The sequence below is a fragment of the Uloborus diversus genome, chromosome 2 (genome assembly GCF_026930045.1).
Source record: "Uloborus diversus isolate 005 chromosome 2, Udiv.v.3.1, whole genome shotgun sequence".
NCBI lineage: Eukaryota > Metazoa > Arthropoda > Arachnida > Araneae > Uloboridae > Uloborus > Uloborus diversus.
The window spans coordinates 10,511,321-10,532,809 of record NC_072732.1 but is presented as its reverse complement, the minus strand read 5'-3'; the positions used below and the strand labels follow the sequence as shown (position 1 = coordinate 10,532,809).

General features: G+C 31.4%; 1 protein-coding gene across 1 annotated transcript in view; it reads left to right on the top strand.

The window, feature by feature from the left end:
- LOC129217797 (cell division cycle and apoptosis regulator protein 1-like) overlaps positions 1-21,489 on the top strand; it is a 78,529-nt gene that overhangs the window by 30,953 nt on the left and 26,087 nt on the right. Inside the window, exons 7-12 of the mRNA XM_054852138.1 lie at positions 288-468; positions 10,560-10,748; positions 11,954-12,139; positions 14,090-14,194; positions 16,054-16,098; positions 18,624-18,726. Of these exons, the coding sequence (XP_054708113.1) occupies positions 288-468; positions 10,560-10,748; positions 11,954-12,139; positions 14,090-14,194; positions 16,054-16,098; positions 18,624-18,726 (809 nt within the window). The remainder of the gene's footprint in view (positions 1-287; positions 469-10,559; positions 10,749-11,953; positions 12,140-14,089; positions 14,195-16,053; positions 16,099-18,623; positions 18,727-21,489) is intronic.

The following is a 21,489-nucleotide window of genomic DNA, read 5'->3' as shown; positions in this document are numbered from 1 at the left end:
CCGGAAACGTTATCTCCCTATATTGACGCCGGCCGTGAAAGCATTAAACAGTATTTAAGTACAGTTCTTGGTTCCCAAACAACGATTGTTTAACAATGTTTGAGTAAAACTTACTGTTTATGAGATATTTGACCGTATGCTTCAACCTGAAGCATGTGGTCAACGTGTTGCAACGTCCTCCAGTCCCGTGGGATCGATAGAGTGTTGGCAGCCTCCGCTCTGGACTCGTTCCTCCGTGACCTTTAGCCATCATAGCTGTCGTTCTATCTTTGTTTGACACCCTCCAGGTATCGCTTTGCCGAGATCTACTACCGGCGCGGGGAGTCTTGGAGCAGCAAAGGGCGCGTCGAAACAGTGGTACTTTTCGTGCCGGACGTTTGGAGCTGCCTCCCCACACGCATTGAGTGGGATGACATGTCTCGCAAAAAAGCAAACTGGAAACTGGATGCGGCGGACGTCCAAGCTCAGGCACTCTCATCTTATATATGGTTCTTTTTCTGTTTGTGCTTTTTTTCTCTCTTTGACACTCTGTAGAAGACTCGCAGCGACCGACCGTCCGACGACTAGCCATGACATTGTCATCTTCGACCCCGTTTCCGTTTTTTCGACGCGTCTGGCAAAAGCTGTGGTTCTGTTTCAATTTGTTTTTCACTTTTGTGTCCGGTACGAGAAGGAGATGGAAATCTTAACAGTAGAACCTCGTTTTTACCCGGACTGACCTTGACCGAGAGCGATCCGACCGGTATGGGTCATAAAAGCATGAAATTTTCTACGTTTTTCAAAAATCAGTTTTTTTTTTTTAATTTAAACTTGTTCATGTAGTTAAAATGAGTTTTCATTCGTTCAAACAGATGTAAGTGAAAAATAAATTTGTTTTGGCAACATGCCAACATGGAACACGTGCATCGCCGAAGATGACTTGCTGTGTTTCAGAATTCAATCCTTTTGCATCCAGCTAATATTTCATTTCTTTTGAAAGTTGCTAGCTATTTTAGTGTAATCTATCTTTAGTCCTCTCGGTTCAGTATTTATTTTCGTAATTTCTTAATTTTTTTGTTATTAAATAATAGGTAGTAACTGGCACTTTCTTGCTCGGTAATAAGTAATACAAATCCTTAAGTAAGTAAACATGCTGTTTATTACTAACAAAAACCATATTTTGTAATAAAATTTCATAGAATTGTTTACAAACTGGGATACATTAAAAAATACTAAGATAGGTTGTCGCACCATTTCTGAACAAAGCATTGGTCCACTGTCTTCTGGTTCAAACACAAATGCATGTGGTAATTAAATAAAGCACGGTCGGGCAAACTATGCGATTACAATACGTGAAATTAAAAAGTGAATGTTTAATGTACTTCAATTTCATTAAAATTAGCTGTGTTTCGTTAAAATAAGTTGGTCTGGATAAACAAGGTTCTACTGTAATTGAAGTAAGTCTGTGCAGTCTGTTTGAGGAATTTGGAGTTTCATCCGTTATGGAAGCATGTCTCTTCTGCTTTGAACAGGGTAAAATTAAGCACCAGACTGCTATGGTCATAAGTTGTACTACATTATGTTGGACTTTCACTGTTTAAACTGAGATAATCCTTTTTTCATAATGATTGCTTTGAGGAATATAGTTCAGTGGAAGCTGGTTAGTAAACATTTGTTGTTTTCCGCTAGATCCATTTCTACTTATAGTTTCTTACAATTTTCAGATTATTGTCTGTTGGGTTCAAAAATGTTCCAAATTATTGAATGCTGTTAGGAAAAAATCCACTAATAGCTTTGATGGGCTTTTGGCCAAGTTATGAATGATTTGTTTGTGTTTTGTTTCTGTCTAGGTTTCATGTGTGGCAATACTGTTTGATCTGTGATAAATTTTGGTGGGATTAGTTTATAGTTTTGCTTATCATGCAAAGTAAAAATCAGTAATTTCTTGGGGGGGAAAACTTAATTTCAATTATTTCTGTTTTTTATTCAATCCGTTATCTTTTGAACACTCAAAATATTTTTTTATGATTTGGTTTTGAAATAAGTCATATTTCTTTTAAAAATAATGTTGTGTAACAAACACTTCTGAAATGTTTTTTTTTATCCCATACTTTGTTCTTATTCAAACAAATCATCATGTTTTGATGAGTCATTCACGTAAAGCATTTAAAATAATTTTTTAAAATTTAATTTTGATTTTTTAGTTTTCAAAATGTTTTGTTACTCTATTTTGGAGAAATATTATTTCCTGGAAGACAGGGTGCTGAAGTTACGTGATTTGCTGTTCAGAGTTAGCTTTGGAACTGATCTTAAAAGTTTTCGATGTTAAGTAGTCTTTTTTTTGGGGGGGGGGGGTGGGGGGGGCCTTGAAAGAGCCACTGATTCCTCGATGAGTAAGAAACATTGAAATTGACTGAATCCTCTTGTTTAAGGGACTTGACTACTGAACCTGAACTATTCTTGCATATTGTCTAAGATAGGCATTATTATTTATTTATTCCTTTTTTTAATGCCATTTTTTCTATTGATAAAGTCTTTTGAAAAGATTAAATCTTGATATAATCTCTACATCTTCACTTTTTTACATTTTACAGTAATATTTTTCAAGTTTGGATACTGAGTCAAAAACAGGAAGTGGTAGGAGTTCATATTTCTCAACCTCATCTTTTTTGTCTCTCTCCAATGATATAACTAGTTTTTACAATTGTTTCCATCCTGTTCAAAATTGATTTTGTTTGTATGCTGTGGGGAAAACAGTTCCCATGATATGGGATTTCTCACCTTTTTCTGTCTTCTTTTAATGTACATTATTCATTTAAATTCTGTCTTACCCTTTTGCCAGATGTGTTATTTTGAACAAATGAAACTCATAGAGTCAACAAAGACAATGAGGCATAAATAATTGCTCTCTATACTTTATTTTCAAATAGTAGCTAAAAGAATTTATGTCTAGTAAAGAAAATAAAGTTTGTTTTTGAAGATTTATACATTTATGACTAAATGCTCAGGAGCCTTTGGATTTATTTGTTCTTTGTAGTTGATTTTTGACTTATTTACACCATGCATTTCTTTGTAACCTTTAATTTATATTATTTTCTTGACATATTAAACAGAATTGGTAATTTCCAATATTTAAATTTAAAAAATCATGGGAGTTTCTCTTACTTGAGCCGTAACTAATATTTGCTTTTATCTTACTTGTTGTCTTAAAAAATAGTTCTGGGATTTCCTGGTCTTGTCATGTTTTCAAAGAAATGTATGGTTACCCTTTTTTTTTTTCTGCATTTGTTTCATTTTTTGATGAAATGAATGTAGGAATTTGTTATCTCATATTAAACTAGTTTGCATTGTTTCAAGTTATAGTTATGAAAGAACATATTTTGTAATGTCATTCAGTTAGAGTCAACATAGAAATTGGTCTGGATATTAAAAGTATAACGTAGAGTGAAAAAGAACATAACTTGGTGTTGATTGTTGATTTTGTGCTATATTTTAATTGCTGATTTAAGTAATGCATACCTGTCAACTCTTCCTTTTTTTGATAGGATAATTCCATTTTTTCCTAACCAGAAGACAAAATCTTCCACTTCTCTCATTTTGCAGCAAATTCTTTTTTATTTCCTTTTACGAAGTAAAGGAAGCATTGTATTCACGAAAAAATTATAACCCAAAAATAGGCCTTAATTTCCATTTTGCTCACCCCAGAATGAATGTTGAGTTTTTTTTTTCAAACCGACCATATGTGGAGATAGAACTCATAGACACCCGAAATATCCATTTCAACAATCTCCGAATTAATTACGACATTTCTTGTGTTGTCTGTATGGTACGTATGTATGTGCGTATGTATCTTGCATAACTCAAACGGTATGTCCTAGAAAGTTGAAATTTGTTGCATAGACTACTAGTTGGATCTATTTGTGCACCTCCCTTTTTGGTTTCATTCGGATGTTCCTAAGGGGGTCTTTTACACCTTTTTTGGGGGAAACCATTGTTAATAGCAATGCAAACTCAAGTGGTGTTATAATTTGGCAAACACTTGGCGACATATCACCAATCTTTTCGTCGACAAGTTTTTTCTCCAACTTGGCGACAAATTTGACGTTTTTTTTTTTTTAATTTAAATTTGGTTTTATTTTGGCCATTAATAGCAATATTTAGAGAGTTAACGATTGAATCACATTAAAATGTCCAATATTTTGAAAATTAATCTGTATAAAATGTTTAAGTGGGATCTAGTTGTGCACCTTCCCTTTTGGTTGCATTCGGATGTTCCAAAAGGGTCTTTTACACGTTTTTGGGGAGAAATCATTGTAAATTTCAATGCTAACTCAAGTGGTGTTATGATTTGGCAAACACTTGGTGACATATCGCCAAGCTTTTCGTCGGGAAGTTTTTTCTCCAACTTGGCGACAAATTTGACGTTTTTTTTTTTAAATTTAAATTTGGTTTTATTTTGGCCATTAATAGCGATAATTAGAGAGTTAACGATTGAATCACATTAAAATGTCCAATATTGGGAAAATTAATCTGTATAAAATGTTTAAGTGGGATCTAGTTGTGCACCTCCCCTTTTGGTTTCATTTGGATGTTCTAAAAGGGTCTTTTACACGTTTTTGGGGAGAAATCATTGTAAATTTCGATGCTAACTCAAGTGGTGTTATAATTTTACAAACACTTGGTGACATATCGCCAAGCTTTTCGTGGGGAAGTTTTTTCTCCAACTTGGCGACAAATTTTTTTTTTTTTTAATTTAAGTTTGGTTTTATTTTGGCCATTAATAGCAATATTTAGAGAGTTAACCATTGAATCACATTCAAATGTCCAATATTGGGAAAATTAATCTGTATAAAATGTTTAAGTGGGATCTAGTTGTGCACCTTCCCTTTTGGTTGCATTCGGATGTTCCAAAGGGGTCTTTTACACGTTTTTGGGGAGAAAATTGTCAGTACCTCTAAGCATGAAACAATTCCAAGGAAATACCAACATCCCTGTTTATTGGCCAGCTTTCAATCTTGCTGATCTTCCAAACTGCCTATAAGAATTTTATGGCATGATTCCTTGTAGCCATTCTGATGAATAGAATGTGTGTTTAGAATAAACAAAAAAAATATTGGCATTAAAAAATTATTTATTTTTTTTTTCCCTTTTCTCTTTCAAAGCACCTGTTTGTTGGAACATGGATTTTTTTTTTCTTTCTTTTTTTTTCAATAACTACGAGGAACTGGATTTTTTGCTGTCAAACATATAGCAATTGTTTCCAAGTGACAGATCAATACTTTTTGGTATTATTTTCATTCAAATTTAGATTTTTTTATGGGTGGAAACAGGTTAGTGAATTCACTCTGAAACACTTTAGTGTTAAATATCACTCTACAAAAAGCCATTTATATCTAGCTAATGATTTTAAGCATGATTGAGTTTTATAATACTCATTTAATTTAGTGGTCTAAAAAATTAAATCATAACTAGAATTTCTTCTGAAAGTTGAAAGCTTTTGTAAACTACCTAAATTGCAAAAACAACTAATATTTTTCATGAATAATCTACCCAAAAGTTTGACTTTAAAAATACCTCTTTCTTATAGATTATCAATTCTACCAAATTCATTTATGAAGACTTCTTTAAAATTATGTGATTCAATCCTCCTAATATATATATATATATATATATATATATATATATATATGAATTTATTATTACTTCCTAATTATTTCATTTTTAAAATATGTTTGAAATAATGCTTGGTTGTTCTTTGAAGTGTACCTTCAGTACCAAAATCTTCTAAGTTCTTTCCATAATCAGTATTTTACACTTTGAATTTCTTGTCTATGAGTGTCCAAAATGGGTTGTGATGTAGTTTTTCCGTATTATTTTATTTGCAGTAATTTTTAGTCATATAACTTTTTAAAAAATCTTCTGGTTTTTGAACATAAATCTTCTTTTCTTTTACTTGAAGTAGTTGGCAGGTATGGAGAAATTTAGCAATTTATTCTTTTACATTCAAGGCATTTTCCAAAATCAAAGTACAAAATTTAAACCTTTAAGCTAAAAGTGTTTTAAAACTTGTGAAACTATTTGAAGAAAAAGTAAATTATTGAAGGCTTGCAAACCTAAAATTAGCAACATCAAAATTTTATCCTTCTGTTGCATTCAGAAGTAGAAATCCGGATCATGGTTGGCTCTAATAATGATCAAATGTTGGCATGGAATTTGAGTTCAGTGATTTATATATCAGATGAATTCTGAAAAAAATATGTATAGGTTTGTGTGCATTTTTTTTACACTGATTATTGTCAGTATTCAGTGCATTTCTGGAAAAAAAAAAATAGCTGAAATTTGAACTGAAGAAGATAACTTTTTTCTAAAACCTCTGATTCAGTAAAACTTCTAAGAACAATCACCTTTGTTACTACTCAATATTTTAAGGCACAATGTTTTCCCCTTTATTTACAACTGAGGTGAAACTTTTCCAATAAATCAGGGGGGGGGGGCTTTTTTTTTTTTGGCTGACGAATCCCAGAACTCTGGAGAACACTTCTGATTCATTTTCCATAATTTCTTACCTGATATCAAAATTCACAATTATTAAAAGCGTGATTAAACATTTTAAATAATGCAGTATAAAATTTGTTATTGATTTCATACTTTAATTTGCAGAGTGTAAATTTTTCTTTTAACCTTCAATTCTAAAATTGAAGGTTAATTGAAGGAGTACATTTTCTTAAACCATTTCTGAGTGTGCCCCTGTTATGTCCTAGTTTCTACTTATATTTCACTCTGTTGAGGATTTTGGGACCTAGGTCAGTTTTTTCTGTGCTACATAATATTTTAAATGTTAAAGAAGGAACTAGTCAAGCATCTGGGGGCCTTTATCTCTTATCCTAAAAGTTAATGAATAAAAAATAGGGGGTGCCTCTCAAACCCTGTATTTCTGCTTTAGCTGGACAGAAAGGACCTGCAAAATGATGTACAGCAAATGTAACAGATAGGCTTTTTTTAATTTAAAGGATATGCAAGCCAATAACACAATTGCTCTATTTTAGGGAATATATCTATGAATTTATTTATTTCTGTATATATATACAAGGGCGCCCATATAGGGGGGCAAGGGGGGGCTCGAGCCCCCCTTTGAAATTAGAATGTCCTTGCTTTTAGTACTTTTTTCTTTGCAAAAATGTAAAAACATTTTTTCTCCAGCCATTAATGAACAAGTTATTAAAAATGTTAAATTTTAATAACTCTAATCTGTCCTGAAATCAGTTTCCACGAGGAAAATATCCAGCTAAATCACAGGAAAAATATTTGAGCCCCCCCCCCCCCCCCTTGCAACTTCGCATATGGGCGCCCATGTATATATATGTATTTAATCAATTAAGAAAAATGAGTTTGATCAGTAAAATTGGAAATTGGGGGGGGGGGGGAATCTAAAATTTCCTTCTACTTAAGAGTTTAAATACTTTATTCCCATTTTTTTTTTTTCTCCCATAAAAGTAGCATTCAGTTGATAAATTTGCACTAAACTCAACTGACTATTGATTGGCTCAATTGACAGCACTTTTAGTTCAACCGACCTTTGATTGCCTCAGCTGACCGCCCACTAAGCTCAACTGACCTTTGATTTGCTTAACTGACAGCCCACAAAGCTTCTTACTGCCAATAGTTTGCTAAAGTTTCATTGAGAAGTATAAGCAGTGTCCATTGTCTCGTCCTATTGACCTGTTTTTCATGGTACGCAGGGTAATTGTTCTCGAGAAGTTTTACAATCCTGAGGAGGTAGATGGTTCTATTGTCGAAATGAACCTAGGAAAATTATGAATTAATTAAATCAGCAGATATCGTTTTTCTATTTTCCACCAATGCTGCTTCTGACATGTTTTAGAAGAAATTTACCTAGCCTTCTTTTTAAAAGAAGTATTATTATCGAGTGAACGCTCATGAAATTCTTAAATTTAGTATGCTTTTTATGTCATGTTTCTAACTTAACAACCATTCATGATTTTGAATTTAAGATGTTTTTTTAATGCTTTATGAAGAATTTGATCTGCATATACAGTAAATCCTCTTCCAAGTGTCTGCCTCTTCAAATAATGTTCATTGGAATGAATGGAATTTCCTCCTACTAGCTCCATTAAATTAACCATTGTATTTTCCTCAAAAAAAAATCATGGCGAGTAGGCTAAAAGTAGTATTCTCTGTGTTTGTTTACAAACAATGTCTTTTATTGTTGGTCTTTACCCTTTTTCATGTTCTTTGATTGAGTCTTACAGTCACTGATTCTCAGGTGTTATTTTAAATTGGAGCATTGATATGTTCTTTCTTAAAAAGAACTTTGTTAAAGTTTTACTACTGCGGTTTAACCATGTAGTGTTGTTCACAGTTTTATAATTTTAAGGATTTTCAATGATTTTGATCAAAACTCTCTCCTATTCCTGCTAATGAATTCCAATAGTAAACAAGAGGCAGTAACTTAAGAGAGGTTTCACTGTACTGATATTATAGGTTTTAAGTTTGTTGAGAATTCAGTCATCATTTGAGCAATGCAAATTTGTTTAAATACAATGAAAGTCAATGATATTAGATTTTTTTTCGTGATAACGTGTGGTCAAAACTATTGCTTTCCTCGCAAAAGTACATATTTGTTATTAATATTCTACTATATATAATAAATTCTTCAGTTTGATTTACTTGCTAAATTTATATTCCAAAAAGTAAATAAATAAATAGCTTAAAATCTAATATATTGACTTCCGTTAATGTTTAAAATTAGTTCAAAAGTTTACAAAAATACAAAGAACAAAAGTGAAATTTTGTGTTTCTCTTACTGAGGGTGAAACACACAATTTGTAACTGGTTTTAAAAGATATCTTATCAAAATGGCAATGATTGTATTTTAAAATTTAAAAAAAAAAATTATCTATTTGTTTTGTTTTTAAGGAAAACAAAATTCAATTCTAGAAGGCTTTTGAGTGCTTAAAATTTTGGAACATATTTTATTACTAGACATAAAATCTTTCTGAAATACTGACCAATTATCCCTTTGAGAAGTGAAATGAGATTTTTCCTATATTAACTATTTGAGGTGTTCAGAAAAGTCAGTAAGCATAGCAAAATAACTGTGGAAATATAACCAAAGTAATATAAACATCCCTGAAGTTGGCAATTCCATGTTGACTATACAGTAAAATGCTTGTGAGGAAGATTATTTTATTTTTCTGAAACGGGCAAATTTCTTTGGAGGAAAACTTTCATTTGCTATCATAAGGGTGCCCTGGTGTTTGAAATAACTAATTTGATGTTAGCTGAAAAGCCTAGGTATTAATTAAAATGTGTACAAATATTAGATATATATTTAACCTTTTTTGTTTATATTATATTTGGGAGCTATTAAAATTCAACAAACCATACATGACAAAATTTCAATCGCGTGTCTGTAAAGAATGTAATTCGAGCGTAACATTGTAACGTATGTTTTGATTGCTTCAGAATCATTTCAAAGCAGAAATTTAATTGCAGTTTTTAAGTGGCTGTCAGATCCACCCCGAAAACTGTTCAAAACATCCACAGCAAATATACTCTCATTTGCCTTTGAACTATTTAGAAAGAAATATACCAGGGCTGTTGAGGGAAACATATAACAGGTTTGTGTTATATTGTCAACAGTGAGGTTGTCCCTTTGGAGCAGTTGACAAACTGTAGTTGAATGAAATATCCTGAAAATTTAATTTTTTGTTGCAGAACCAAACTTTATTTTATGGAACGTGCTCTTAGAAAAATTTGAATATGGAATTTGTCAACATGAAGGGATAAATTAAATTACTTGGACAGTTTCATGTATGAGTGAAGAAAAAGGGATAGTTGGAAAGTAATTCAGTGCTACGTGATTTTCGATTCTGCGACACATTCTTCGCGAGTCCCGTCAGGCAATTTTCGGTTCAGGAGGTCATGGCTAGTCCCCTCTCATGTTAATCTGAGTTTTTCTCTTTCTTAAAAGGTATACCGAATGCTGGATGTGGAGCTGTCTGGATATACTGTGCACTAGCAGTACATAGTAGTATGTGAGATTTTTATGTTTTTTCAATCCCTACAGGAACACCACAGGAGAGTCTCCGGAAGCCATGGCCACGCTACAGTCAATTTTTTTTTCTTCTCTTTTTGCATATTTTAAAACCTAATATTTCACTATAATCCAATGCACACAATAAGTTAAGTTGATAGTTAAAACATAACTTGAAATTTTTTGAGCATGAAGGCAAACATGTAAAAACTAACTAGCTTATGTTTGCCTTTTTTAATGAGGTAGAAATTTAAAGTGATTTAATTGTATAAATCTTTTTCAAGTAATTTATAACAGACATATGTTGTCTGAAACTAAGTGAAAAAAAAATTTCCCTGCTAAGTTTTTTTTTTTTTTTTTGCTAAAAGTTTCCATTAATTATTTGCTACTTGCTTTGAAAAAATTTTTAGGTTTTCCGCTCGGAATTAATTTCTGCTCGGTTGGTATTTTGTTGTTGGTGCATTAAGATTACTTTCAATCATGACTGTTTTAACCTTAAATGTTTTAAAACATGCCCGTTTAGGTGAATGACATAAAACGAGAGTTGGAATCGAAGAACCTGGGTGCGAAAGGCCTGAAATCGCAACTGATCCTTCGTCTGACCCAAGCGCTGCAGTCGGAAGCAGAAAAAGAAATGGCGGACAAGTCGTCCGGCCCGGAGCCCGACGATGCGGACGAAGAAAATGCCGATGAAAATAAAAAGAAAGAAAAGGTATGCAGGAAAAGTTTCACTGTAAAAATAGTACTCTCTTTAATTGAATCGGCCATTTTGAAAAGAGGCCCAATTTTGAAAAACTCCACTTTTTCAAAATTTTCAGGTGAAAGAAAAAATGTGTAGTCATCCTATTTTTTAAAATTTTATCTAATTTTTCTTTTTTTTTTCTTTTAAGATGTGATGAAACTTTTTTGAAATCGACACGATCCCGAAATTTTGCTGTAATAATTGTCTAAAAACATGTACTTTTTAACTGGAGATGACCTGTTTTCAAAATGAACATAGGTTTTTCAAAATAAATGTTACTGCAAAATATTCAAAATTGTTTATTCTTAACAAATATTAAATTTTAATGTGAAAACTGAAAAGAGGAATTTAAATGACAAAAAAAAAGGTAATTAGAATTCTTCAGCTGCTTTTTTGGCTGATGTAGTGGACCAATCATAAATTTCCTGGTTGAAATTTTTATTATTTATTAATTTTAATTTAATTATATATCAATGTAATTTTTTTAAATCCATTATTATTTTTTTTTTCATTCATTGGAAATTTGTCCTGATCAGTGGGATTGTTTGCTGGGTCTGGGATAAAAAGCTTTCGCGTTTCTATATTTTTTAATAGACAAAACCTTTCTTTTACTGAGCAATCAATGAACGGTTTAGATATTGCAACACCAGGTTCTAGATTCGTGAACGCAAACTCATAAAAGTTGTTTACAGCAAAGAAAAAAACTTTTTGCTCCTTGGAAACCCCTTTTCTGTAACTTCTACTCGACTGGACTTTCTTTTTAAAATAATCTGCTACATCCTGATGTATGACGTGCTTTATGTTGAACTTTTTAGAATTTGAGGAGGATACGATAAAATCTTCGTACTGTTGAGGTGTGTAAATCTGGTCCTCACAGCAAAAATGTGTTCATTGTGAAAAAGTCCATCTCCCGAAAATGACTCCTTTTCAAAATGAATGCTGGGGGGGGGGGGGGGGGGGGGGTCTTACACCGAACTACCTCAAGAATTAGATTTGGCCTGTTTTCACTTGGAATCGATTTGTTGAAGTTAAAGGGGTGGGAAACTGCCATAAAGTGAGTTTTGAAAAGATATGGAATTGACCCCTTTTCAAAATGACCGAATTAATTAATATCTTAGTTAAAATCATTCTGATACTTTTATTGTCTTAAGCTCTGTGATCATTTGCCCTAACAGGAAGAAGAAAAGAAAACGAGAGAGGAGAAAGAAAAGACGAACGACAAGCGCAACCTTCCGGAAAACCCGGCCATCATCGTTCAGCCGTCCAAGACTGCCAAAAATCGGAAATTTGACTGTGCCATCATGTCGTTGTCGTTGCTGTTGGACTACAGGCAGGAGGACAACAAAGAACATTCTTTTGAGGTTTGTTTAAAATTTCAATGAAAATAAAACTCTATAACTATTAACTCTTGGTATGTTACAGGCCAAATACTGGCAGTATATCTCATGTACAATATTATTCGTGAGGCTCAAACATTTGTCTTCAAAAGAGTGAGTGTTGTGTTGTAGATGTGTTACGTTGTGTCTGCTAATTTCCATCCTTGTCATCCCTCTTTTTACTCTCTTGTATGAACTAAAGAAAGTATTGTATTGAAATAAAAATTTATCATATAAATTTCCATTTTTATCACCTCTGAATGAAATTTAACTCTTTTTTAGTGCATGTCTGTACATGTGTATTTATGCATACAAATGTATAGACAACCAACATATCCATTTTGACCATTCCTGAGTTAATTATAACAAATTTTCTTGAGGTATCCATATGTGCATACATGTACATTTAACTCAAAAGTGGTAAGCAGTTGAAGATTGAAATTTTGTGTGTAGGATCTATATAGGTTTTGTTCTTCACCTTCCCTTTATATTCCCCTACCCCCTATCTCTCTCTCTCTCTCTCTCTCTCTCTCTTTTTGTTATTTTACTTTTTAATTAATTTTTTATTTTCTGACTAAAACCAGTTTTATTTTCTTTTTTAGTTAGATTATTTAAAATAAATTTAACTATTCTTTGTAAGAGCTGATGTTCTAGAATTAGACCAAGGGCGCTTATATGGGGGGGGGGGCAAGTGGGGGCTCAAGCCCCCCCCCCCCTTAAAAATTAGAACTTCCTTGCTTTTAGTACTTTTTACTTTGCAAAAATGTAAAAACATTTCTTCTCCAGCCGTTGATGAATAAGTTATTAGAAATATCAAATATTAATAAATCTCTAATCTGAAATGAAATTGGTTTTCATAGAAAAAGTATCCTGCTAAACCATAGGGAAAATATCTGAGCCCCCCTTAAAGTTTTGCATATGAGCGCCCTTGAATTAGACAGCTGTCCATTTTTATTTGCTCTCTATTTTGAAATTTAAAAAAAATCCTGGAAAAAGTAGCTATTAATAATTAAAAAAAGTGGCATCTAACTTAAAAGTATGCATAATTTCTAGGGTTTAAGTGGGAAAAAATGTTTTAAATAATGATCAAAGTCACTAATATCCTGGTCCCTAGAGGACATAGTTAATTTCTTTAATTAAACGTTTCATAATCTTAGTCTATGCACTAAATCATTTTATTGATTTAGTTCCGCCCCTTTGTTTTTCCTTCGTTATTTTAAAATGTATGTCCTTGCCATTAAAAAAAAAAAAAAAAAAAACCCTATGTCTCTGATGCCTTGGGTTTTTTTTTTCTGAGGAAAAGAGTTTCCTTTTTCTCTCCCCCCCCCCCCCCCCCCCGCATTTTTTTAGTTCTTCAATATTCGAGCACATTTGTAGATTTTTAGAGATTTAAATGGCTGCATTGTGACCAATGAATGGGAAGACAAAATTCTTGATGATTATTGTTTTTAATAAAAGAAAATTCTTCAAAGTAATTTTTTGCATTATTCCTTTAGCTGTGTTAATATGAAAGAAATTATTATGTCCTTATAGAGAAAAAGTGATTCATATCCAATGTGCTGCTAATTATATAAATTTATCCATGTTTTAAGTAAAACTTTAAAGGTTTAAAAACTTTAAGTTGCCGCTGTAGTCAGAGCCAAGTAAGAATAGTCTTTTATGGCTGATCCAGACTAATAAGCCTGAAAAAAAAAGGCTCTGGATGCTATAACAAAAGTGTTAGACGTGTGCTTTTAACAAAAAGGTTTTCTTACTTTTTATGGCTGTTCAATTCTTCTTTGAGGAAGAGATTAATTAGCGTTTTTGCATTCAGGTACAAAAACTGCACCAGTAGCTATATCTTATTGGAGTGCCTAAGCTCTAAGCTACTGACAGATAGTTATTTATTGTAAGTTCTTATAGTTTGAACTCATTTAATTGTTCTTTTCCCTGCAGGTTTCATTATTTGCTGAATTGTTTAATGAGATGATGATGAGGGATTTTGGTTTTCGTATTTATCGTGCTCTGGTGGAAGCTCCAGAAGTTAAAGATGATGACAAAGTAATTGATCTTTTCCTTTTTTACATAAAAAAACAATCAAAATCTATACAGTCAACTCTGGCAGAGCATGTTATTAAGGATTACATAATCCTAAAGTAGTCTTTGAATCATTCAAGATTTTAAGTGGAGACAAACTTTTATTTGTTCATTGTGTAAACACTTGACATTATTATTGCATGATTTACTTTTAATAATTATTTAGTAAACAAAATTTCTTAAATTAATGCATTTAGTTTGTATTCAAAGATCCTAAAAGTTACTTTTGTTTTAAGTGTTCTTAAATTTGCGACTTTTTTGTCTTGTCCCTCACCATGTATTGCATCAAGGATTTTCAACCCATGTAACCCTTTTTGTGAACTTTTAGCTGTGCATACCTCCAACAAAATATATTTATCTTATTAAAGTAGGTTATGTTAATTATACTTGATCTATTAATAGTGGTGATTGAGTTCCTGTACTGTACTGGAATTCCGGTATTTTTTCATTTGTTAAAACTTGAAATCCAGTATTCTTCATCATGCTTTGATTTTTTTTTTATTTTTTTTATTTTATTTTATTTTATTTTTATTTATTTATTTATTTATTTTTTTTGGCCCCATTTTTGATTTTTTTTTTTTTTTCACTTACTAAAATTTTTGCTGAACATATTGATAATCATTAAAAGTATTCAACGTGTAGACCTATTGAAATACAATTCTAAAATTACTTTACTTAAATAAGTTCTTTATTTGCCATTTTTATACTTTTGATGCCTTCATTTTGAAAAATGATATCTGTTTTCTTCCAGTATGAGAATCAAGTTTTTGCTCTCAAAATGATGCTTACTTTGCTTTGTTCGGAGGCAAATAAACAAAATTTACCTTTTTTTCTATTAGAATGATGAATTAAAATTTTTCAATCAAAAGTCCTTGTTCTTTAAGTGTTAAAATCTCAAAAATTTAAATACGAAATCTCTGATTTAATTTTGTGTTTTCTTCAAATATATAATATTAATTAATTCTTTTGTATGCCGTTTTTATACCTTTGACATCTTAATTATAAAAATTGTGATCTCTTTGCATCCGTTATTGGAATCAGGTTTTTCCTTTTTCTGATGTTTACTGTGCTTTAATAAAAAGCAATCAAATGAAATTTCTTTTTATTTTTATTGAAATCATAAAATTAAAGTTTTAAACAAAATTTTGTGCAATATTAAATTAGTGTGTCAGGTGTCAAAAAATTAAATGCTCAATTGCTGCCTGAATTTTATTTTTGTTTCATTTATTTTTAAGGTTTTTTTTAACATGCTCATTTAGTCTCTAGTTAATATTTAACTTCTGTATTAATAAATATGGGAAATCTTTGAATCAGTTTGTATTATATTGGTTCCGAGATTAAAACATTGCATTTAGTTAAATTTCCATATATTGAGTTGCAACCTCATATGTTTATCAAAAGCAATTTATGCACAAAATTATACATTTTTCAGTACTTAAGGCCTAAGTGTAAAAAACTGACACCCCCTCCCCCATCCCACCCTAAAAACTTTAAATCAAAACCTTTTTAATGTAAAAGAGGGGAGGGAGGGTTCCTTCTTCCCCACAAAACACATATCTGCAATTCTTATTGCTATTTGCACTGTGTCAATGTTGTCATTTTTGAGCATCGTATTGTTGATTCAAAGGGGGGGGGGAACTCCAATGAAACAGTTCTGTGTTGAGTATTTATACTTACGCACGAAAAAAAATTCAAAAATATCTGTTGAATTTTTTTTTAATTCTAGGTGATTTTTGTTTTATTTGACTTATTAATTATTTAAAGATTTATATTGCTACCTTTGTTTTTATTATGTATAACAAATGTGTTTTCTTATGTTGTAGGACAAAAGGAAATCAGACAAGAAAGATGATAAAAGAGAACGAAAGGTAAAATCATTTTATTTCATTGCAAAGTCTAGGAGAAATGAAAAATTCTTGTCTCTAACTCCTAGTTTTTACGTATTGTTGTCTCATAGCAACCGTGGGACATCTTAATCCCAGAAACAAGAGTAAGATATCCTAGTGTAGCTCTGGGAATTTTTCACAAAAAATATACGAAAGAAAAAATGCCCAAAAAATAGTTCCCTTTCTTTTTAATCACAAAATGCAGAACTAAAAAAAAAACCTTGATCACCCTTTGTTAATATATAAACTAGTTGTGTCGTCCGGCTTTGCACGGTCTACCTCAAAAATATAAGTTATGGCAAATGACGCGTGTTTAACAATCAGGCTTAAGCAAAAAAAAAAACAGTAAAATTTTGTGACAGATTGCGGAAAAATAACCAAGAGGAAAAATTTTAAATCCCCTGATTACAGGAAAAGCATCAACCCAGAAAAATTTATTTGTTCATATTCGAGGGAAAAAGGCAACAGAACTTTCTTTTCAATGATTTTTTGCAGGCTACTAATTTTAATAAAAGCATTGTCACAGAAAGTTGAGATGAAGCACTGAATAATAATTTGAATGGGAGGAAAGTCTTTGAAAAGTAAGGATTTTATGTTGAAATCTAAGTTTCATAATTAATAGTTTTTTATTGATATCTCTGCTCATTATTGGAGGATTATGTTAAAATAGCCAAACATAATGACGGGGAAATGACGAATCTATCTATACCTGATTCGATGCTCAGTTCACTAGTGTTCTGGAGAAGTAACTCGGACATAGATACATAGGTATATACATAGATACGCTCAGTTTTTAATTATATAAGATATTGTTTGATGATAATTAAAAGAAAGAAAAATAATAAACCAGTGATAAATTCTGCATCTAAAAGTATTTTGTATTTTTTCAATGATTTTGTAAAAAAATACATCAACATTGTGGTACCAGGGAATTTTGTGTTATCAGTATAGAAAAGTTAGGAAAAACATTGAAAGTCAGGGTAATTGAAGACTGATCTAGAATAGACAAGCTGTTTTATGAAACAGAGATTTTAAATTTTACTTTTGAAATTGTATTGAACATTTCCTAAGATAATCTAGGAAAACATATCTTTTTAAATACAAAAGTGTCATAGAATAAATGTGTCAAACATTTTTGAGAATAAGAAATTAATTAAATATTTTCTATGCAGTGCAGCTTATAAATAAAAATAATAATTCAATTTATTTATTTTTCATATCTTTTTACTTTCATTTCAAAATGTCGAACAAAAGCTGGAGTCAAAGTCTATGTGTTTTAGCAATTTATTCTTTTTTACTCAAACATCAACCTAACTCAAACTTTGCAGCATTGCTACAAATAAAAGTTTCTGCATAATGATTATAAATGTGTGTGTATGAAAATAAGAAAAAGCAATAACCAGGAATGCATAGTCAGACGGGAAATGACCAACTCCGACTCATTTACCCCAAAATCCCCACTCCGTAGCCCCGGTAATGAGTCTTGGCACACAACACATATAATTCAAATTTTAAAGAAGTATTCTGAGGTCAAGCTAAGTTGCTAGTTTTAGCTGATGATTTTGTTATTGACGATAGTACTGATAGAATGCTAGTTGAGGCTTTAATGGTGTTGTAGCTAAAAAAAAGAGCCATTCGCATGACTTACATATAAAAAGCTCACATCATTGCATTGTTAAAGGTGCTTCTTGTCCTCAAAATACATGTATGTAATTTGTTTTGCGTTTTATAATATTGTTCCTCCCACAGTACAGTTGACAATATGTAAATGCCAATTGTCCTAATAATTCATGCCTTTAAAATGCTGAAATTTTTTAAATGGTTTGTTTGAACCATATCTTATATTTAGTGCATAAGTATGTACAATGATATTCAATCAAATGTGTAGTTATTTTTCATCATATTTTCTGTTTAGTTTTCTCATCATATTTCCCATTCATTGAGAAATTCCCTTAAACATAGCTGCCAACACTCACGATTTGTTCGGGAGACTCCCGTAATTTGCTGCCTTCTCCCAATCTCGCTAATGAAGTAAATGTCTCTGGACATTTCATCAAAACAATGAAACTCAAAAAAAAAAAAAAAAGCATTTTCAATTGTATGTATGTAAAATTGTATATGTTGAATCATTTTAACATTCTTGATTTTTTTTTTTTTTTTAATTTTTGAAATTTGGTTTAAAGAACATTCATTGTTACTTATAAAAGAAAACAAACTTATACTTGGGGCACTAATGAAAGATGTTTTGATGTCCCCCCCCTCCCCCACTAAAAGTTGTAGTTTTTTGTAATTTTTCCTATACAGGTTGAATTTTAAAAATCCTTTTTACCCTTAAACATTGGTCATCAAATATATTCAAGCAAAATCTCCTAAATTTTGTCTATAAATCTCCCTAATTTTCATCATTCAATGCTAGCAGCTATGTCTCATTCATTTCGCATTCAACTTTTTCTTTTAATTGGTCAAATGTCTGAAACAAAATTTTATGCCCTCTGTTTTATCGTTAGGATTTAAAAGATATGGACTATCGTAAGGACGATGCAGACAGTGACAAAGATGACGATGACTCAGAGGATGATGATGGTGATGCTGATGAAAAAAGAGACAAAGGTTTGTATTGATGATTACCTTTCGTGTTGATTATTTCATTATGACACTTATTTTAGGCATTAATGGTTTCTTCAGTTTCAGTTTAGTGAGTTAGAATTTATGGTATTGCACATTTAAAAAATGATCCGGACCTTGTCGATGTATTAGTTCCTATAATTATTTAATCAACAGAAAAATTCACTGAATCTTTCACAATTCTTATAATTGGTTAATTACCTAAATGAAAAGGATTTTTGTTCTGATGTAGATCATATGCACATGTGTTTAATATACACATGATAGTACATAGATGAGTGATTTATTAGTTATTCTCAGAAGTTTGAAAATCAGGCTCTTTGATTTTAATTCATTTTTTTATTTCAGAAATCATTTCTCATTTCTTACTGAAATGCAAATTTTTCACGTTGAGTAAGAAATACAAAACCATTTTACACATTATAGTGTATCATAGTACATTAGGGGTGATTGTGTTCCGGTATTTTACCGAATTTTCGGCATTTCGGACGTATTTCCGGTATTTTTATGCCTGAAAATACCGGAATTATGTTTGTTTTTGTTATGCTTTTATCTCCCTGCCTCCTCATTTTTTAACCGACTTCAAAAAGGAGGCGGTTATCAGTTCATACCGTATGTATGTTTTTTTTTTGTTTGTCCACTCATAGCGTCTCACCTAGTGAACCGATTTTGATGATTCTTTTTTTAATGGATAGAGGATGGCTCAACTTAGGTCCCATTACTTTGTTTGACCATATTTGTTCTTTAGAAAAAAAGTTATGGGAAAAAAACAGTAAATTTCCCTATTAAATGATTAAAATATTGTAGCGAAGTTCGCACTTTCAGACGTGGATAACGGTGGCTCAGTGGTAGAATTCTCGGCTCCCACACGAGCAACCCGGGTTCAAATCCCGACTTGGACAAAGTGAATTTTACTAAAATTTCGTTTCTACTGTTTCCCGAATTTTCTCGAATGTTCTATTAATTTCTTATCTTTTCAAGTCTGGAAAGTTCCAGCAGTTTTTCAAGTTGTATATAAGGAGATGTAACGTTCATTCGTTGTTCTGAATAAAGATCTCGAGTTGAGACTAACGAGTATTCGCTTCATTTGGCTTTCACATTGCCTTCGCTATCTTCATCTACGCGACAATATGAAACTCATTGTTATAAAAGTTTGGTGCCATATAACTGTAACATTAATAGTAATTGTAATGATAATTTTGAATAAAGGCTTTTCTAAAGTAGTACAGTGATATAGAGCCGCACTTCTTACTAGGTAACTTCTTACTTTTACTGAAATATCTACATTTACACTAAAAAGAATGAAATAAAAAAATTTTGAAAAAAAAAATAGAACCGACTTCAAATTTGCTCTAAAAAGTGAAAAATAATTTTATTCTTTAAACACCATCGATAATACTTTTAAACATAATTTTTGAAGTTGGCGCAAAAACAAAAAGTAAAATCCATTGTAACCATGCTTCGTTCATATTTTTATCAAAAAATCATCCAAAGTTAGGAACGAAACATTAATATCGTTACTCAAATATGCTGTCATCAGTGCGTAATGCATGTTTTAGTGAAGAAACTGTACCTGGTTAAATTTATACTTGTAGTTGAGTTATGGCTGTGAATGATTTTATCGATCGTTTTTGCGCCAACTTCAAAAATTATGTTTAAAAGTATTATCGATGGTGTTTAAAGAATAAAATTATTTTTCACTTTTTAGAGCAAATTTGAAGTCGGTTCTATTTTTTTTTTTCAAAATTTTTTTTTTAAATAATATAATACTCATCAAATATACCTGCAAGAGCCTTCAGATGGACACCTATCCCTTAAGATGGACAAATGTCAAAATAATTTGTATAACACCAGCTCAAAAGTAACTTTGTAACCATTAAAAATTTAATTAAATGTACACACAATATTTTGACTCAAAACTGTTTAATACTATGGCAAAGGTGCACTTAAGTAATAGGGGCCAAAGATTACCCCCCCCCCCCCCACTCCACCCCCCACCAAGTTCTCGCTTTGAAACTTTCAGGTATTTTTTGATGAACTCACAATCACCCCTGAGTACATGGATGTATCGCAGTTCTGTTATTATGAACATACTTTTTAACCAAATTCGAAAAGTCTTAGACAGTGATTTAATTTTAATAAATTTTGAATGCAATTTTTTTTATATCATTTATCTTATTTATTTATTTATTTTTGAAAACTTCAATTAGAAAACAAAGTAATAATTTTCTATGCAGCATACACTTAAGTGTAATAATTATTTCCTGACACTTTTTTGCAATAATTTGAGGCTTTAGTGGAAATCCTTTTTTTGTGTGTGCGTGTGAGGGGTGGGGATTCCTGGGCTGCTGAATTTATGATTTCATTGCATTTGGCAGAGTGTGGAATGCTTATCGTGGGTCCTGGTAAGGCATCAAAGTGTTCACATAATGTTTTGCTTTAAAAATAACTATGGTAGACAATACATGTTGATTTGTTGGATTTGAATTTCATATTTTAAAAGTTTGTTAAGTTTGTTTTAAACGAAAGTGAAAAGTAATAAATAAGAAAAAATTTTGAATTTTAACAAAAAAAAATCGAGCAAAGGCATGCCTAGTTTTTCAGCAATCACTATTCACTCATTTATTTGTAAAATTATTCTCCCTTGTTCATCTTTGTTCTCTGTTGCAAAGCATTTAAATGTTGAGTAATTTTTTATACATTCAAATTTGAGTTATGTTAGTGCTCATGTAGAAACCATTATCTTTA